This window comes from Coregonus lavaretus (assembly GCF_964263955.1).
Source record: "Coregonus lavaretus genome assembly, chromosome: 9".
NCBI lineage: Eukaryota > Metazoa > Chordata > Actinopteri > Salmoniformes > Salmonidae > Coregonus > Coregonus lavaretus.
This window is the reverse complement of record NC_139996.1, coordinates 33,919,152-33,935,905: the sequence shown is the minus strand read 5'-3', so window position 1 is coordinate 33,935,905 and position 16,754 is coordinate 33,919,152. Positions and strand designations below refer to the sequence as shown.

At 43.6% G+C, this 16,754-nt stretch overlaps 1 protein-coding gene across 1 annotated transcript; it reads right to left on the bottom strand.

Annotated features, from left to right (window-relative positions):
* Nucleotides 1-2,443: 2,443 nt before the first annotated feature.
* On the bottom strand, nt 2,444-15,853 carry cetp (cholesteryl ester transfer protein, plasma). Its single transcript, XM_084168558.1, has 16 exons — nt 15,637-15,853; nt 15,391-15,505; nt 14,966-15,097; nt 14,690-14,760; nt 14,460-14,547; nt 14,258-14,327; nt 14,002-14,062; nt 13,788-13,879; nt 13,492-13,671; nt 13,209-13,259; nt 12,841-12,990; nt 12,671-12,738; nt 7,068-7,110; nt 6,914-6,983; nt 3,307-3,392; nt 2,444-3,168 (listed from the first exon to the last, which is right to left on the bottom strand). Exons 1-16 carry the CDS (start codon nt 15,776-15,778, stop codon nt 3,091-3,093), a joined length of 1,497 nt encoding a protein of 498 aa, XP_084024684.1. The 5' UTR covers nt 15,779-15,853; the 3' UTR covers nt 2,444-3,090.
* Between the last annotated feature and the right edge of the window lie 901 nt (nt 15,854-16,754).

The following is a 16,754-nucleotide window of genomic DNA, read 5'->3' as shown; positions in this document are numbered from 1 at the left end:
AGGTTTCAGGGTTCGTCGAACATCTCATTGTCCCACCTTTGCTGCTATAACAGCCTCCACTCTTCTGGGAAGGCTTTCCACTAAATGTTGGAACATTGCTGTGGGGACTTGCTTCCATTCAGCCACAAGAGCATTACTGAGGTCGGGCACTGATGTTGGGCGATTAGGCCTGGCTCGCAGTCAGCGTTCCAATTCATCTCAAAGGTGTTCGATGGGGTTGAGGTCAGGTCTCTGTGCAGGCCAGTCAAGTTCTTCCACACCGATCTCAACCATTTCTGTATGGACCTCGCTTTGTGCAAGGGGCATTGTCATGCTGAAACAGGAAAGTACCTTCCCGAAACTGTTGCCACAAAGTTGGAAGCACAGAATCGTCTAGAATGTAATTGTATGCTGTAGCGTTAAGATTTTTCTTCACTGGAACTAAGGGGCTGATGCATTCGGGCAAGTAGTGTCCTCCTAGCATCCGCCAAACCCAGATTTATCTGTCGGACTGCCAGATGGTGAAGCGTGATTCATCACTCCAGAGAAGGCATTTCCACTGCTCCGGAGTCCAATGGCGGCGAGCTTTACACCACTCCAGCTGACGCTTGGCATTGCACATGGTGATCTTAGTCGTATGTGCGGCTGCTTGGCCATGGAAACCCATTTCATGAAGCTCCTGACTAACAGTTATTGTGCTGATGTTGCTTCCAGAGGAAGTTTGGAACTCGGCAGTGAGTGTTGCAACCGAGGACAGACGATTTTTACGCGCTACGTGCTTCAGCACTCGGCGGTCCCGTTCTGTGAGCTTGTGTGGCCTACCACATCGGGGCTGAGCCGTTGTTGCTCCTAGATGTTTCCACTTCACAATAACAGCACTTACAGTTGACTGGGGCTGCTCTAGCAGGGCAGAATTTTGACGAACTGACATGTTGGAAAGGTGGCATCCTATGAAGGTGACACGTTAAACGTCACTGAGCTCTTCAGTAAGGCCATTCTACTGCCAATGTTTGTCTATGGAGATTGCATGGCTGTGTGCTTGATTTTATACACCTGTCAGCAACGGGTGTGGCTGAAATAGCCAAATCCACTAATTTGAAGGGGTGTCCACATACATTTGTATATATAGTGTATCACGGTGTCAAGGCATATGAACTAACAGGTTATCGAGCAAACAACGCAATTATCACAACACATAGGTTGTAATAGGCCTATGGCATTTTTTTACCCACGCATCGCTACTGTACACAGAATCTAGGCGGATCCATTGTAAAACGAGAGGGTTTTATTCATATTAAAACCTGTCCCAGAGCAATATGTCTAGCTCTGCCCACTGGGGCGTGGGTTACGGAACGCTCTTTGAAATAAGCCCTCGTATCGCCGTATTCCAACAAATCGAGTTATCTCACCACACCGGTTTGGTCAGCATGTTAGACTTCGAAAGTGGTATTACGACCGTTGTATGGCTAAACTTGCTAGCTGGGTCATTCCTACCAAGCGGTGTCTTTTCTGTCCCCAGGAAATATCACTTCTTATTTAGAGGAAAATGTGGATTCCAAAAGGCTTTAAATATAAAGTTGTGTCCTTTACCTTAAAAACACCAAAATATGGATCTTGAAAGGGAATTGTATGCATTTTGAACACTTTTTTTCTTCATAATTTTATAGTCCTAGTTAAATTATCTCATTAATGTTTTTTTTTTCATGATTATTGTATTTAAGATTTTCTGTCCCTGATATCACTTTCCACCCTGTTAGTTTGTTGTAATTCTCCATTTAAGAAAACAACCCCTTCCTACAATGACACCATTCAGGAAGTGTCATCATTTCTTTGGTGGGAAAACTATGGTGCAAAGCTAAATAAATATAAACACTCAGTTTTATAAATTTGTCCATGTTTCATGTTTTTAGTCTGTATGTCCCACTCATAAATGTCCATGCTCCAAATTTCCTCCATGTTAGGTTCCATCGTTAAGATTATGCACCTAACAAAATTCACCTAAAACAAATGAAGTGCTTAACCAATAGGTTTTTCTGAAAGTCAAACATGTCCTTTTTCTGATATAAAAAAAATAAAAAAATAAAATAAAATAAAATAATATATATATATATATATATATATATATATATATATATATATATATATATATATATATATATATATATATTCTATACCTTTTTTCCACAAAGGTCCAAAAGGCACCACATTGTAGGAATGACCCTGCTACATGTAGGCTCTACAGTCATAAGCATATTGCTGGAGGAGGGGTGGAAGGGGCAGGCAATATCATCATATAATAAGACTTTATTTCATTGTGAAGATGTAGTACTTTCCTTTCTATAAGAACATTGTCCCTATATATATGATAAAATATAACTTATTTTCCAAGACTTTTCCAATATATATCTCCTCTATTACTTTACTTTATTTAAAAAAGTGTATGAATTTAAAGGAGACTACCATCAACCGTATATTAGTTTATTTCCAAAAATGCACATTTCAGTGGGACGTTTTAGAGACCAAACAAGTTGGTATTGTTTCCATTCTAAAGCAATCTTCTACCGATCAATGGCTATCTTCCCAGAGGGCAGAAGGACACCTGGTATACCAGGGTAGTTGGCAGAGGAACCGGTTCTACCTGCCCTGTGCCACCTGAACCATGGCATATTAAATTAACCAATCCAATCACAAGAAATGAGCGGAAATACCCTACTGCCATGGTCACATTTAACCCTTTGCATACAGTATGCAAATACAAATCATGTTTTTAATTGAGCCAAGTTGAATGTCTAATTGAGCTTTAGGGACAAGGTTAAGAGACAGAATCAACCATGTCAATACAGAAGTTCATAATGAGCGTACAAAGACAATGACCTTTTCATAAACCTTTTCACACACATGCAGTGCCTGATTTGCTATGTGTTTGGACCTGTTCAATGTGCAAATACAACTAGTAATTGTACTCCCAAGTATAAGTTTATCAACACTTCCACTAATACGGTCATTCAAAACATTGCACATTAGACCTCAGTATAGCCTACTGTATGTGATTTGATACGCGTCTCAAGAAAGGGAGCGCCTGTGACCACTCCCACTATCTCAATACTAGAATCACTCCAGAGTCTTCCTGAGGAATTCCACAAGCAGATGATGAGGAAAGCCAAAGTCTGTCTGGATAATCACAAAACCCTACAGACAGAAAGACAGATGACAATGAATAGTATCAGTTGTGTATAACATGTATTTAGTCCTATAGTTTGTGTATACATTTTCATTTGAGCTTATGATGAGTAAGAATGAAGTAAAGGTGTATGTATGAGTACTCACATCCTGAGAAACAACCTTGGGTTCGATGATATCAAACAGATTTGCTCCCTGTTTGTCCATTACTGCAGTTAAACTTGGTTCTAGTTCTAAGACAACAGGGTCAAAAGAGGAACATATTGTTCACAACACACTTACAGTGCATTCGGAAAGTATTCAGACCCCTTAACTTTTTCCACATTTTGTTATGTTACAGCCTTATTCTAAAATGGATTACACACATTTTTAAATCCTCATCAATCTACACACAATACCCCAAAATGACAAAATGAAAGCAGGTTCTTAGAAATTTGGGCAAATGTATAAAAAACTAAAAACAGAACAATACCTTATTTACATAAGTATTCAGACCCTTTGCTATGAGACTCGAAATTGAGATCAGGTGCATTCTGTTTCCATTGATCATCCTTGAGATATTTCTACAACTTGATTGGAGTCCACCTGTGGTATATTCAATTGATTGGACATGATTTGGAAAGGTGCACACCTGTCTATATAAGGTCCCACAGTTGACAGTGCATGTCAGAGTAAAAATAAAACCATGAGGTCGAAGGAATTGTCTGATTAACGACTCATGGTGTAATTGTAGTAACATACAGGAACTCAAGTCCTTTTGTTCACCCGACCTAGAATACCGCACAATCAAATGCCGACCGTATTATCTCCCAGGATAATTTTATTAGGTTATAGTCACGGCCGTGTACATCCCCCCTCAAGCCGATACCACGACGGCCCTCAAAGAACTTCACTGGACTTTATGCAAACTGGAAACCACATATCCTGAGGCTGCATTTATTGTAGCCAGGGATTTTAACAAACCAAATTTGAGGACTAGGCTGCCGAAGTTCTATCAACATATCGACTGTTGTACTCGGGCTGCTAAAATCCTCGACCATTGCTATTCGAACTTCCGGGATTACTTCCCCCGCCCTCCTTTCTGCAAATCTGACCACGACTCCATTTTGCTCCTCCCTTACTATAGGCAGAAACTAAAACAGGAAGTACCCGTGCTAAGGACATCAGTATAGAGACAAAGTGGAGTCGCAATTCAACGGCTCAGACACAAGACGTATGTGGCAGGGTCTACAGACAATCACAGACTACAAAAGGAAAACCAGCCACGTCGCCGACACCGACGTCTCGCTTCCAGACAAGCTAAACACCTTCTTCGCCCGCTTTGAGGATAACACAGTGCCACCGACGAGGCCCACTACCAAGGATTGTGGCCTCTCCTTCTCCATGGCCAACGTGAGTAAGACGGTTAAGCATGTTAACCCCCGCAAGGCTGCCGGCCCAGACGGCATCCCTAGCCGCGTCCTCAGAGCATGTGCAGACCAGCTGGCTGGTGAGTTTACGGACATATTCAATCTCTCCCTTTCCCCGTCTGCAGTCCCCACATGCTTCAAGATGGCCACCATTGTTCCTGTACCCAAGAAAGCAAAGGTAACTGAACTAAATGACTATCGCCCCGTAGCACTCACCTCTGTCATCATGAACTTTGAGAGACTAGTCAAGGATCATATCACCTCTACCTTACCTGTCACCCTAGACCCACTTCAATTTGCTTACCGCCCCAATAGATCCACAGACGATGCAATCGCCATCACACTGCACACTGCCCTATCCCATCTGGACAAGAGGAATACCTATGTAAGAATGCTGTTCATTGACTATAGCTCAGCATTCAACACCATATTACCCTCCAAGCACATCATTAAGCTCGAGGCCCTGGGTCTGAACCCCGCCCTGTGCAACTGGGTCCTGGACTTCCTGACGGGCCGCCCCCAGGTGGTGAAGGTAGGAAACAACATCTCCACTTTGCTGATCCTCAACACTGGGGCCCCACAAGGGTGCATGCTCAGCCCCCTCCTGTACTCCCTGTTCACCCATGACTATGTGGCCAAGCACGCCTCCAACTCAATCATCAAGTCTGCAGACGACACAACAGTAGTAGACTTGATTAACAACAATGACGAGACAGCCTACAGGGAGGAGGTGAGGGCTCTGGGAGTGTGGTGCCAGGAAAATTGCCTCTCACTCAACGTCAACAAAACAAAGGAGACTTCAGGAAACAGCAGGGGGTGCACCCCCTATCCACATCGACGGGACCACAGTGGAGAAGGTGGAAAGCTTCAAGTTCCTTGGCGTACACATCACTGACAAACTGAAATGGTCCACTCACGCAGACAGTGTGGTGAAGAAGGCGCAACAGAGCCTCTTCAACATCAGGAGGCTGAAGAAATTTGGCTTGGCACCTAAAACCCTCACAAACGTTTACAGCTTCTATCTCAAGGCCATCAGACTGTTAAATAGCCATTACTAGCACATTAGAGGCTGCTTCTGCCTATTGAAATCACTGGCCACTTTAAGAAATGGAACACTAGTCACTTTAATAATGTTTACATATCTTGCACTACTCATCTCATAGGTATATACTGTATTCTATAATATTCTACTGTATCTTAGTCCATGCCGCTCTGTCATTGCTTGTCCATATATGTATTCTTAAATTCCATTCCTTTATTAGATTTGTGTGTATTGGGTATATGTTGTGAAATTGTTAGATATTACTTCTTAGATATTACTGCACTGTCGGAGCTAGAAGCGCAAGCATTTCGCTACACACGCAATAACATCTACTAAACACGTGTATGTGACAACTAAAAATTGATTTGATTTGATTTGAGCTCTGAGACAGGATTGTGTCGAGGCACAGATTCATTCTTAAATGGAAGAAGTTTGGAACCATCGACTCTTCCTAGAGCTGGCCGCCCGGCCAAACTGAGCAATCGAGGGAGAAGGGCCTTGGTCAGGGAGGTGACCAAGAACCCGATGGTCACTCTGACAGAGCTCCAGAGTTCCTCTGTGGAGATGGGAGAACCTTCCAGAAGGACAACCATCTCTGCAGCACTCCACCAATCAGGCCTTTATGGTAGAGTGGCCAGACGGAAGCAACTCCTCAGTAAAAGGCACATGACAGCGCGCTTGGAGTTTGCCAAAAGGCACCTAAAGGACTCTCAGACCATGAGAAACAACATTCTCTGGTCTGATGAAACCAAGATTGAATTATTTGGCCTGAATGCCAAGCATCATGTCTGGAGGAAACCTGGAACCATCCCTACGGTGAAGCATGGCAGCATCATCCTGTGGGGATGTTTTTCAGCGGCAGGGACTGGGAAACTAGTCAGGATCGAGGGAAAGATGAACGGAGCAAAGTACAGAGGGATCCTTGATGAAAACCTGCTCCAGAGCTCTCAGGACCTCAGACTGGGGCGAAGGTTCACCTTCCAACAGGACAACGACCCTAAGCACACAGACAAGACAATGCAGGAGTGGCTTCGGGACAAGTCTCTGAATGAAAGTACTGAGTAAAGGGTCTGATTACTTATGTAAATGTAATATTTCCGTTTTATTTATTTTGAAAAAACCTGTTTTTGCTTTGTCATTATGGGGTATTGTGTGTAGATTGATGAGGAAAAAAACAATGTAATCCATTTTAGAATAAGGCCATAAAGTAACAAAATGTGGAAAAAGTCAAGGGGTCTGAATATTTTCTGAATGCACTGTATATCACAATTCACTAAACGGGAAAGGATGAAACAGTACTCACCGGATATGACTTTTGGGATACCTATTTTCTCCACTGCCTCTTTCAAATATTCAATGTGGGCTTCAACCATCTGGAGAGCAAAAGAAATGAGAAATAAAGCTATCTATCACCGCTACGGTTACTTAGAGATTCAGTATGTCTATTTAATTCTCACCTGCAGTGTGTCTGTGGACAGTGATTCCTTCATTATGGAAATTCTTTTGTGGGAAGAAGAAAAGTCACAATTTTTTTTTTTACTTGCACAGACATAGGCAGCAGTGTGAGGTACACTGAACAAAATTATATAAAAGGCAAATGCAACAATTTCAAAGATTTTACTGAGTTACAGTTCATATAAGGAAATCAGTCAATTGAAATAAATTCACTATGCCCTAATCTATGGATTTCACATGACTGGGAATACAGATATGCGACTGTTGGTTACAGATACCTTAAAAAAAAGGTAGGGGCATGGATCAGAAAACCAATCAGTATCTGGTGTGATCCCCATTTGCCTCATGCAGCATGACACATCTCCTTCGCATAGAGTTGATCAGGCTCTTGATTGTGGCCTGTGGAATGTTGTCTCACTCTTCAATGACTGTGCGAAGTTGCTGGATATTGGCGGGAACTGGAACACGCTGTCATAAACGTCGATCCAGAGCATCCCAAACATGCTCAATGGGTGACATGTCTGGTGATTATGCAGGCCATGGAAGAACTGGGACATTTTCAGCTTCCAGGAATTGTGTACAGATCCTTGTGACATGGGGCCGTGCATTATCATGCTGAAACATGAGGTGATGGCGGCTGATGAATGGCATGACAATGGGCCTCAGGATCTCGTCACAGTATCTCTTTGCATTCAAATTGCCATCGATAAAATGCACTTGTGTTCATTGTCTGTAGCTTTCGCCTGCCCATACCATAACCCCACCGCCACCATGGGGCACTCTGTTCACAATGTTGACATCAGCGAACCGCTCGCCCACACAACGCCATCTGCCTGGTACAGTTGAATCCGGAATTAATCTGTGAAGAGCACACTTCTCCAGCCTGCCAGTGGCCATCGAAGGTGAGTATTTGCCCACTGAAGTCGGTTACGACGCCGAACTGCAGTCAGGTCAAGACCCTGGTGAGGACGACGAGCATGCAAATGAGCTTCCCTGAGACGGTTTCTGACAGTTTGTGCCGAAATTCTTCAGTTGTGCAAACCCATAGTTTCATCAGCTGTCCGGGTGGCTGGTCTCAGACCATCCCTCGGGTGAAGAAGCCAGATGTGGAGGTCCTGGGCTAGCGTGGTTAAACGTGGTCTGCGTTTGTAAGGCCGGTTGGACGTACTGGCAAATTCTCTAAAACGACGTTGGAGGCAGCTTATGGTATAGAAATGGACATTCAATTCTCTGGCAACAGCTCTGGTGGACAATCCTGCAGTCAGCATGCCAATTGCACGCTCGCTCAAAACTTGAGATATCTGAGGCATTGTTTTGTGTGACAAAACTGCACATTTTAAAGTGGCCATTTATTATCCCCAGCACGAGGTGCACCTGTGTAATTATCATGTATTTTTTGTGTTTTTTTTGTTGGTATTTTCTCCCTTTTTCTCCCCAATTTCGTGGTATTCAATTGGTAGTTACAGTCTTGTCCCATCGCAGCAACCCCCGTACGGACACGGGAGAGGCGAAGGTCGAGAGTCGTGCGTCCTCCGAAACACAACCCAACCGAGCCGCACTGCTTCTTGACACAGTGCCTGCTTAATCCGGAAGCCAGCCGCACCAATGTGCCAGAGGAAACACCGTACACCTGGCGAACGAGTCAGCGTGCACTGCGCCCGGCCCGCCACAGGAGTCGCTAGTGCGCGATGGGACAAGAACATCAATTTTAATTTTTTTTACATTTTAGTCATTTAGCAGACGCACTTATCCAGAGCGACTTAGAGTTAGTGAGTGCATACATTTGTCATACTGGCCCCCCGTGGGAATCGAATCCACAACCCTGACGTTGCAAGCGCCATGCTCTTCCAACTGAGCTACAGGAGGACGGTCAAAACCTCTCCTACCCTGGACGGCGCTGGGCCAATTGTGCGCCGCCCCATGGGTCTCCCGGTCGCGGCCGGCTGCGACAGAGCCTGGACTCGAACCAGGATCTCTAGTGGCACAGCTAGCATGATCATGTTGTTTAATCAGCTTCTTGACATGCCACACCTGTCAAGTGGATGGACTATCTTGGCAAAGGAGAAATGCTCACTAACAGGTATGTAAACAAATGTGTGCCCAAAATGTGAGAGAAATACGTTTTTTGTGTGTATGGAACATTTCTGGGATCTTTTATTTCAGCTCATGAAAAATGGGACCAACACTTTACATGTTGCGTTTATATTTCTGTTCTGCACACTTGTTAGTGAACTGCCATACAATCAGAAAGTGTTTTACTAAACCATTACAGTCGGTATCCCTTATAGAGGCACAGTGGAGTCAGTATCACAAGAACAATTAAAAGCATGGTCTTTATGTAATGCCTTTTTTGACATATACAGTTCATATACAGTGGGGGAAAAAAGTATTTAGTCAGCCACCAATTGTGCAAGTTCTCCCACTTAAAAAGATGAGAGGCCTGTAATTTTCATCATAGGTACACGTCAACTATGACAGACAAAATTAGAAAAAAAAATCCAGAAAATCACATTGTAGGATTTTTAATGAATTTATTTGCAAATTATGGTGGAAAATAAGTATTTGGTCAATAACAAAATTTCTCAATACTTTGTTATATACCCTTTGTTGCCAATGACACAGGTCAAATGTTTTCTGTAAGTATTCACAAGGTTTTCACACACTGTTGCTGGTATTTTGGCCCATTCCTCCATGCAGATCTCCTCTAGAGCAGTGATGTTTTGGGGCTGTCGCTGGGCAACACGGACCTTCAACTCCCTCCAAAGATTTTCTATGGGGTTGAGATCTGGAGACTGGTTAGGCCACTCCAGGACCTTGAAATGCTTCTTACGAAGCCACTCCTTCGTTGCCTGGGCGGTGTGTTTGGGATCATTGTCATGCTGAAAGATCCAGCCACGTTTCATCTTCAATGCCCTTGCTGATGGAAGGAGGTTTTCACTCAAAATCTCACAATACATGGCCCCATTCATTCTTTCCTTTACACGGATCAGTCGTCCTGGTCCCTTTGCAGAAAAACAGCCCCAAAGCATGATGTTTCCACCCCCATGCTTCACAGTAGGTATGGTGTTCTTTGGATGCAAACACGACGAGTTGAGTTTTTACCAAAAAGTTATATTTTGGTTTCATCTGACCATATGACATTCTCCCAATCCTCTTCTGGATCATCCAAATGCACTCTAGCAAACTTCAGACGGGCCTGGACATGTACTGGCTTAAGCAGGGGGACACGTCTGACACTGCAGGATTTGAGTCCCTGGCGGCGTAGTGTGTTACTGATGGTAGGCTTTGTTACTTTGGTCCCAGCTCTCTGCAGGTCATTCACTAGGTCCCCCCGTGTGGTTCTGGGATTTTTGCTCACCGTTCTTGTGATCATTTTGACCCCACGGGGTGAGATCTTGCGTGGAGCCCCAGATCAAGGGAGATTATCAGTGGTCTTGTATGTCTTCCATTTCCTAATAATTGCTCCCACAGTTGATTTCTTCAAACCAAGCTGCTTACCTATTGCAGATTCAGTCTTCCCAGCCTGGTGCAGGTCTACAATTTTGTTTCTGGTGTCCTTTGACAGCTCTTTGGTCTTGGCCATAGTGGAGTTTGGAGTGTGACTGTTTGAGGTTGTGGACAGGTGTCTTTTATACTGATAACAAGTTCAAACAGGTGCCATTAATACAGGTAACGAGTGGAGGACAGAGGAGCCTCTTAAAGAAGAAGTTACAGGTCTGTGAGAGCCAGAAATCTTGCTTGTTTGTAGGTGACCAAATACTTATTTTCCACCATAATTTGCAAATAAATTCATTAAAAATCCTACAATGTGATTTTCTGGATTTATTTTTCTCAATTTGTCTGTCATAGTTGACGTGTACCTATGATGAAAATTACAGGCCTCTCTCATCTTTTTAAGTGGGAGAACTTGCACAATTGGTGGCTGACTAAATACTTTTTTCCCCCACTGTACATGTGTACAGTGAGGGAAAAAACGTATTTGATCCCCTGCTGATTTTGTACGTTTGCCCACTGACAAAGAAATGATGTCTATCATTTTAATGGTAGGTTTATTTGAACAGTGAGAGACAGAATAACAACCAAAAAATCCAGAAAAACGCATGTCAAAAATGTTATATAAATTGATTTGCATTTTAATGAGGGAAATAAGTATTTGACCCCCTCTCAATCAGAAAGATTTCTGGCTCCCAGGTGTCTTTTATACAGGTAACGACCTGAGATTAGGAGCACACTCTTAAAGGGAGTGCTCCTAATCTCAGCTTGTTACCTGTATAAAAGACACCTGTCCACAGAAGCAATCAATCAGATTCCAAACTCTCCACCATGGCCAAGACCAAAGAGCTCTCCAAGGATGTCAGGGACAAGATTGTAGACCTACACAAGGCTGGAATGGGCTACAAGACCATCGCCAAGCAGCTTGGTGAGAAGGTGACAACAGTTGGTGCGATTATTCGCAAATGGAAGAAACACAAAATAACTGTCAATCTCCCTCGTCCTGGGGCTCCATGCAAGATCTCACCTCGTGGAGTTGCAATGATCATGAGAACGGTGAGGAATCAGCCCAGAACTACACGGGAGGATCTTGTCAATGATCTCAAGGCAGCTGGGACCATAGTCACCAAGAAAACAATTGGTAACACACTACGCCGTGAAGGACTGAAATCCTGCAGTGCCTGCAAGGTCCCCCTGCTCAAGAAAGCACATATACATGCCCCTCTGAAGTTTGCCAATGAACATCTGAATGATTCAGAGGAGAACTGGGTGAAAGTGTTGTGGTCAGATGAGACCAAAATGGAGCTCTTTGGCATCAACTCAACTCGCCATGTTTGGAGGAGGAGGAATGCTGCCTATGACCCCAAGAACACCATCCCCACCGTCAAACATGGAGGTGGAAACATTATGCTTTGGGGGTGTTTTTCTGCTAAGGGGACAGGACAACTTCACCGCATCAAAGGGACGATGGACTGGGCCATGTAACGTCAAATCTTGGGTGAGAACCTCCTTCCCTCAGCCAGGGCATTGAAAATGGGTCGTGGATGGGTATTCCAGCATGACAATGATCCAAAACACACGGCCAAGGCAACAAAGGAGTGGCTCAAGAAGAAGCACATTAAGGTCCTGGAGTGGCCTAGCCAGTCTCCAGACCTTAATCCCATAGAAAATCTGTGGAGGGAGCTGAAGGTTCGAGTTGCCAAACGTCAGCCTCGAAACCTTAATGACTTGGAGAAGATCTGCAAAGAGGAGTGGGACAAAATCCCTCCTGAGATGTGTGCAAACCTGGTGGCCAACTACAAGAAACATCTGACATCTGTGATTGCCAACAAGGGTTTTGCCACCAAGTACTAAGTCATGTTTTGCAGAGGGGTCAAATACTTATTTCCCTAATTAAAATGCAAATCAATTTATAACATTTTTGATATGCGTTTTTCTGGATTTTTCTGTTGTTATTCTGTCTCTCACTGTTCAAATAAATCTACCATTAAAATTATAGACTGATCATTTCTTTGTCAGTGGGAAAATGTACAAAATCAGCAGGGGATCAAATACTTTTTTCCCTCACTGTATGTACATGTTCACTACAGTATAGGTGTGTAAATGGACTCACTGTGATGCTGTAGCATTTAGGATCAGTTTCTTCTTTGCGTATGAAGCAGTCACAACAACCTCCACCTCCTAGACAACAGCAAACCCCATTCAGCTACTCATCTGGGACACATGACTGTCTGATGCTAGGTTATCATTTAAAATATTAAAACAAGTGTTTGTTTGGCTGACCATCTCAAAGTAAAGTCCTGGGATGTCCTCAGCTCCACTAGTCAGCTCTGCTGCAGCCACAGCTCTGACAGAGGTACCCAGTGGGGTTGTCCACAGGTGAGGCACTGACACACTCCACACCCTCAGCACTGGCTCCTCAGAGGACAGAAACTGACAAAGGGATACAGAGAGACAGGTGTCATACAGGCACAGACAGATAGAAACACTCTGACTTACCTGTATACACACAATAGAAGAGGTTTGAAATACAATGTAAACTCAAAACACCACTACATTTCAGAGGCCAAGGTAGGTCGCATGGTCTGTGGAGCTGATAAAAGCATGTCGTGTGTGTCTGAGGACTGTCCTGAGTGGGTTTGTCACATTACCTGGCTTAGGAACTCTGGCATGGGTGTAGACAAATCTGTCTTAAACAGTTCCTGAAATGAAATTGACCATGTTAAATAACTGGCTTACATTAACACAAACACAGTAATTCAGCTTGTAATGAACAAGAATTTCATTGACCGTCACAGTGCTACAGTCAGTTGCCCTGCCTCTACCATATTGTAACACACCGTGGGCCAAACCTCAACAACAAGTCCTGATGACTGTTTCTCTGATAAATGCTGCCTTGGACACATGACTTCCACTAGTCTGTTAGACACCTACTGTGAGCTCCAGGCCAGAGATGTTGAGGACAAAACGTCTATCTTGGTGGGCAGCTGTAATCAGGGGGTTCAAGACCTCATCAGAGATCCAGAAGTACAGCATGCGGTCCTCTGTCAGTTGGCTGGGGTCGAATACAGACGCATTGATGACAGCTGTCACGTTGTTGTATTTGGCCAGACCCTGGACATCATGGGAAGACAGAAGAAAGATACTGTAATACATATAACAACAATTGGTATTGTGCATCATCATGTACAATGAATTTGGATGCTAGATAATAAAGGGCTATACAGTACCTTGTGGTATGATTCAATGTAATTGGATGTGATGACAGGGGCAGAAGTTACTCCAATATCCATGCTGATGTCACCATCACTAAGGAATTGCTCTGTGGGAATCAACGCGGAGATGTAAACATAGTCACTGACAGATATTCAAAATAAGACATAATCATGTTACTTCAATAGGCTTCGTGAGTTATCTACCCAGGCTCCCCAAATGTGACCATACCTGCTTGTTCCTGTATGAAGTCAGCCAATATGTTTGCCACATTATTGATCTCCTTACAGATCTAAGATGACGGAAACAGAGGCATTGTTTCATTTTTTGTTGCAGCTGATGTGACAGATGACGTTTGTCAAATTTCTAGCTGGGTTGCATTAACAAGACAGTAGAGGGCAGAGTTGAGCCATCATTGAGGCCTCTGTCCAATACTTTGAAATACTGTAAATTATTATTCTATACTTCCCTCTGATTCATCACTTACCTGGATTTTAACAACCAGCTTCACAGTGAAGGTGATGAAGTTTGTGAACAGCCTCTTGAGCCAGCCAGGCCTAAAGCCAAAATGTAAAACATAGGGTTTGTCCTTCATGTTGCAGTTACTTTCTTTGAAGGCAGAGCACATTACAGATACCATTTTACACTATGTGTATAAAACTATCTGGGTTCCATAACGTGCCACGTACTCCCTGTCTCCCTGAAGCAGGAGATCGAGCTTGTGGAACGTGAGGTAGCAGTCTGATGTGTCTGCAGCAACTTTTCCCTTTCCACAATCTGAGACAGAGAAAGCACATGATCAGTGCCAGGAAATACATGACAAAAGGTAAGATAAGATTCCTGTAAACTCTTAGGAAGAATGAGAAGGAAGAGTGAACATTGAACACCACAAAAACAATGGGCAGAAAAAGGTACTTACAGAGTTTGGGGTTAATGCCAAGATCAATGTGCGAATCAATTTCAAAATCTACTGAATGTCCCACATTGACACTGCAAAACAGATGACACATGGCAGTGTCATGACCACGCAGCTATTCAAGGTCAACATACAAAACGTATGTAGTAGCCAACATGAAATTTGGATAAATCACAACATACGTAATTGCAAGATCTAGAAAGTTCTATCTAATCATATCACCAACTATTTCCATCCCTCTCATCCTCCGTTTTCACAGTTACTGATGGAAGGACTCACAGCCAGCTTCCATATCCATACTGGATGGTTCCCTTGAAAACAGCAGACACGTTGGAGATGGCAATCTCAATGCCTTCACCTGGTATGAGCTCAAACTCACTCCGCCCAATCGACAGGTTATGGATCTCCAGACTGAGAGGGCAAAGGTCAGGAGAGGACATTATTATTGGTTGTTCATTTTAGCAAGAATAAAGGAGCAAATCAATAAAGCAATGGCAATAGTGTTGACATTCAATCTGTTACTGATTGAAAAATGAGTGCTTATGCATTCATCCAATCATGTGTCATATACATTATCAATGATAAGTGAATACAGGATAAAAGGAGAGCATGTGAGGTAATGGAGGAGGATGAAAGGAACAGCATAACCACATGCATGTGGTGCAGGTACACTGACTGTGGAATTAGAGGTCAGGTCCACTCACTTGGCAAGCCCATATTTCACCTTTCCAACAAAGGGAATAGACTTCTCGCTGCTGATGCTTGGATATTTGGCATGCTGGAATGCAGCCTGGATGACCTTGGTCGTCTTTTCATTTACTGAAGAGAAAATACACAATTAAAGATAATACTCAACAAAACAGTTCAACTACCCTGTCAGTAACAGCTCTGGTGAAAAACATTTGAGAGTACACCATAGTGAGGCAGGAATAAATAAGATCGATACTCACAGACCACCGCTGCAGGGTAGGTCAGCCTACAGACAGCCCCAGTGAACCTGTATGCAGAGGCTGGATCCAGACAGGACCGGGACATCCCAACCAGGCCCAGGAACAGCAGCAGGACTGGGAGTGTCATCACACACTTCTCCATCACACCAGTAGCAAAATGAACACTGACTTCAAACTGGATCCCAGAGCTGTGTAGTGCCTCCTCAGAACCTCTCAACTAACTGATCCAGGCTGTGTTGAGCATGCAGAAGAGACAAGGGGAGGAAGAGGGAGGAAACAGAAGACACCTCTGGGGAGATGGGGGTTGGATTGAGGCTAAACTTGGCTGAACTAAACTTCACAACACTGCCCCAGTAGTCTATGATTGGGCCTCAACCAGGCCAGAGCGGGATATTTGTGAGTGGGTGTTGTTACGTGGTCTATCTGGGCCCAGGGGCTACTTCTGTACATGCGAGGTAGGGTTATTATATGGCAGTAAATAACAGATGTACAGACCCATTTTTATAGGGCACATTCTCAGAAACTCCCATACCTTACAGTCACAGGAATGCCAATCTTGACCCAGAATGATGAAACCATACAGCTAACCTTTCACCAAAATCTGTCTTTCACAGTTTTATGTGAAGAAAATGGGAATTGTGCTACTATTTCTGCAAATATGAATCAGTCATGACCACATTGGTCAATACAACTTCCTAAGACAATTTGTACTTTCCAGTAAATAAGCAGGTCTCTAGGGACCAAATGTACTAGTTGAACTCTCTAGCCTGCCTGGATAACTCAGAGGAAGTGATGGGGACAATAAGTGGAATGTACTACAGTAAACCCCACATTGTAAACACAGAATGCAGTTTGCAACTCCCACATTTCTCCAACAGGTCAATGAACTCTGGATAGAAAAAGCTGGAACGGAGCCTTAAGGGCTCTACACAGTCCAAAAATCCAGCCGCACAAATGTACGTAGTTCTACGTAGAGTGACCCAAACGGACCTCTGTCGGCTCCGTTTGGGTATACTGTCTAGACCCCTTTACCCTTGTGAACTAAAAAAAATTAGCATGAGATGTTATGAAAATGTTAAACATATTTTTGTTGATCGTTCTCAAACAAAATGTTATCT

Coding starts and splice junctions, on each gene's coding strand:
- cetp (XM_084168558.1), bottom strand. CDS start 15,778: ATGGAGAAGTGTGTGATGACACTCCCAGTCCTGCTGCTGTTCCTGGGC. Junction 13,260..13,491: donor TCTCTGGCCTGGAGCTCACA/GTAGGTGTCTAA, acceptor ATTTCATTTCAG/GAACTGTTTAAGACAGATTT. Junction 7,111..12,670: donor CTAAATGCTACAGCATCACA/GTGAGTCCATTT, acceptor TTCCCACAAAAG/AATTTCCATAATGAAGGAAT.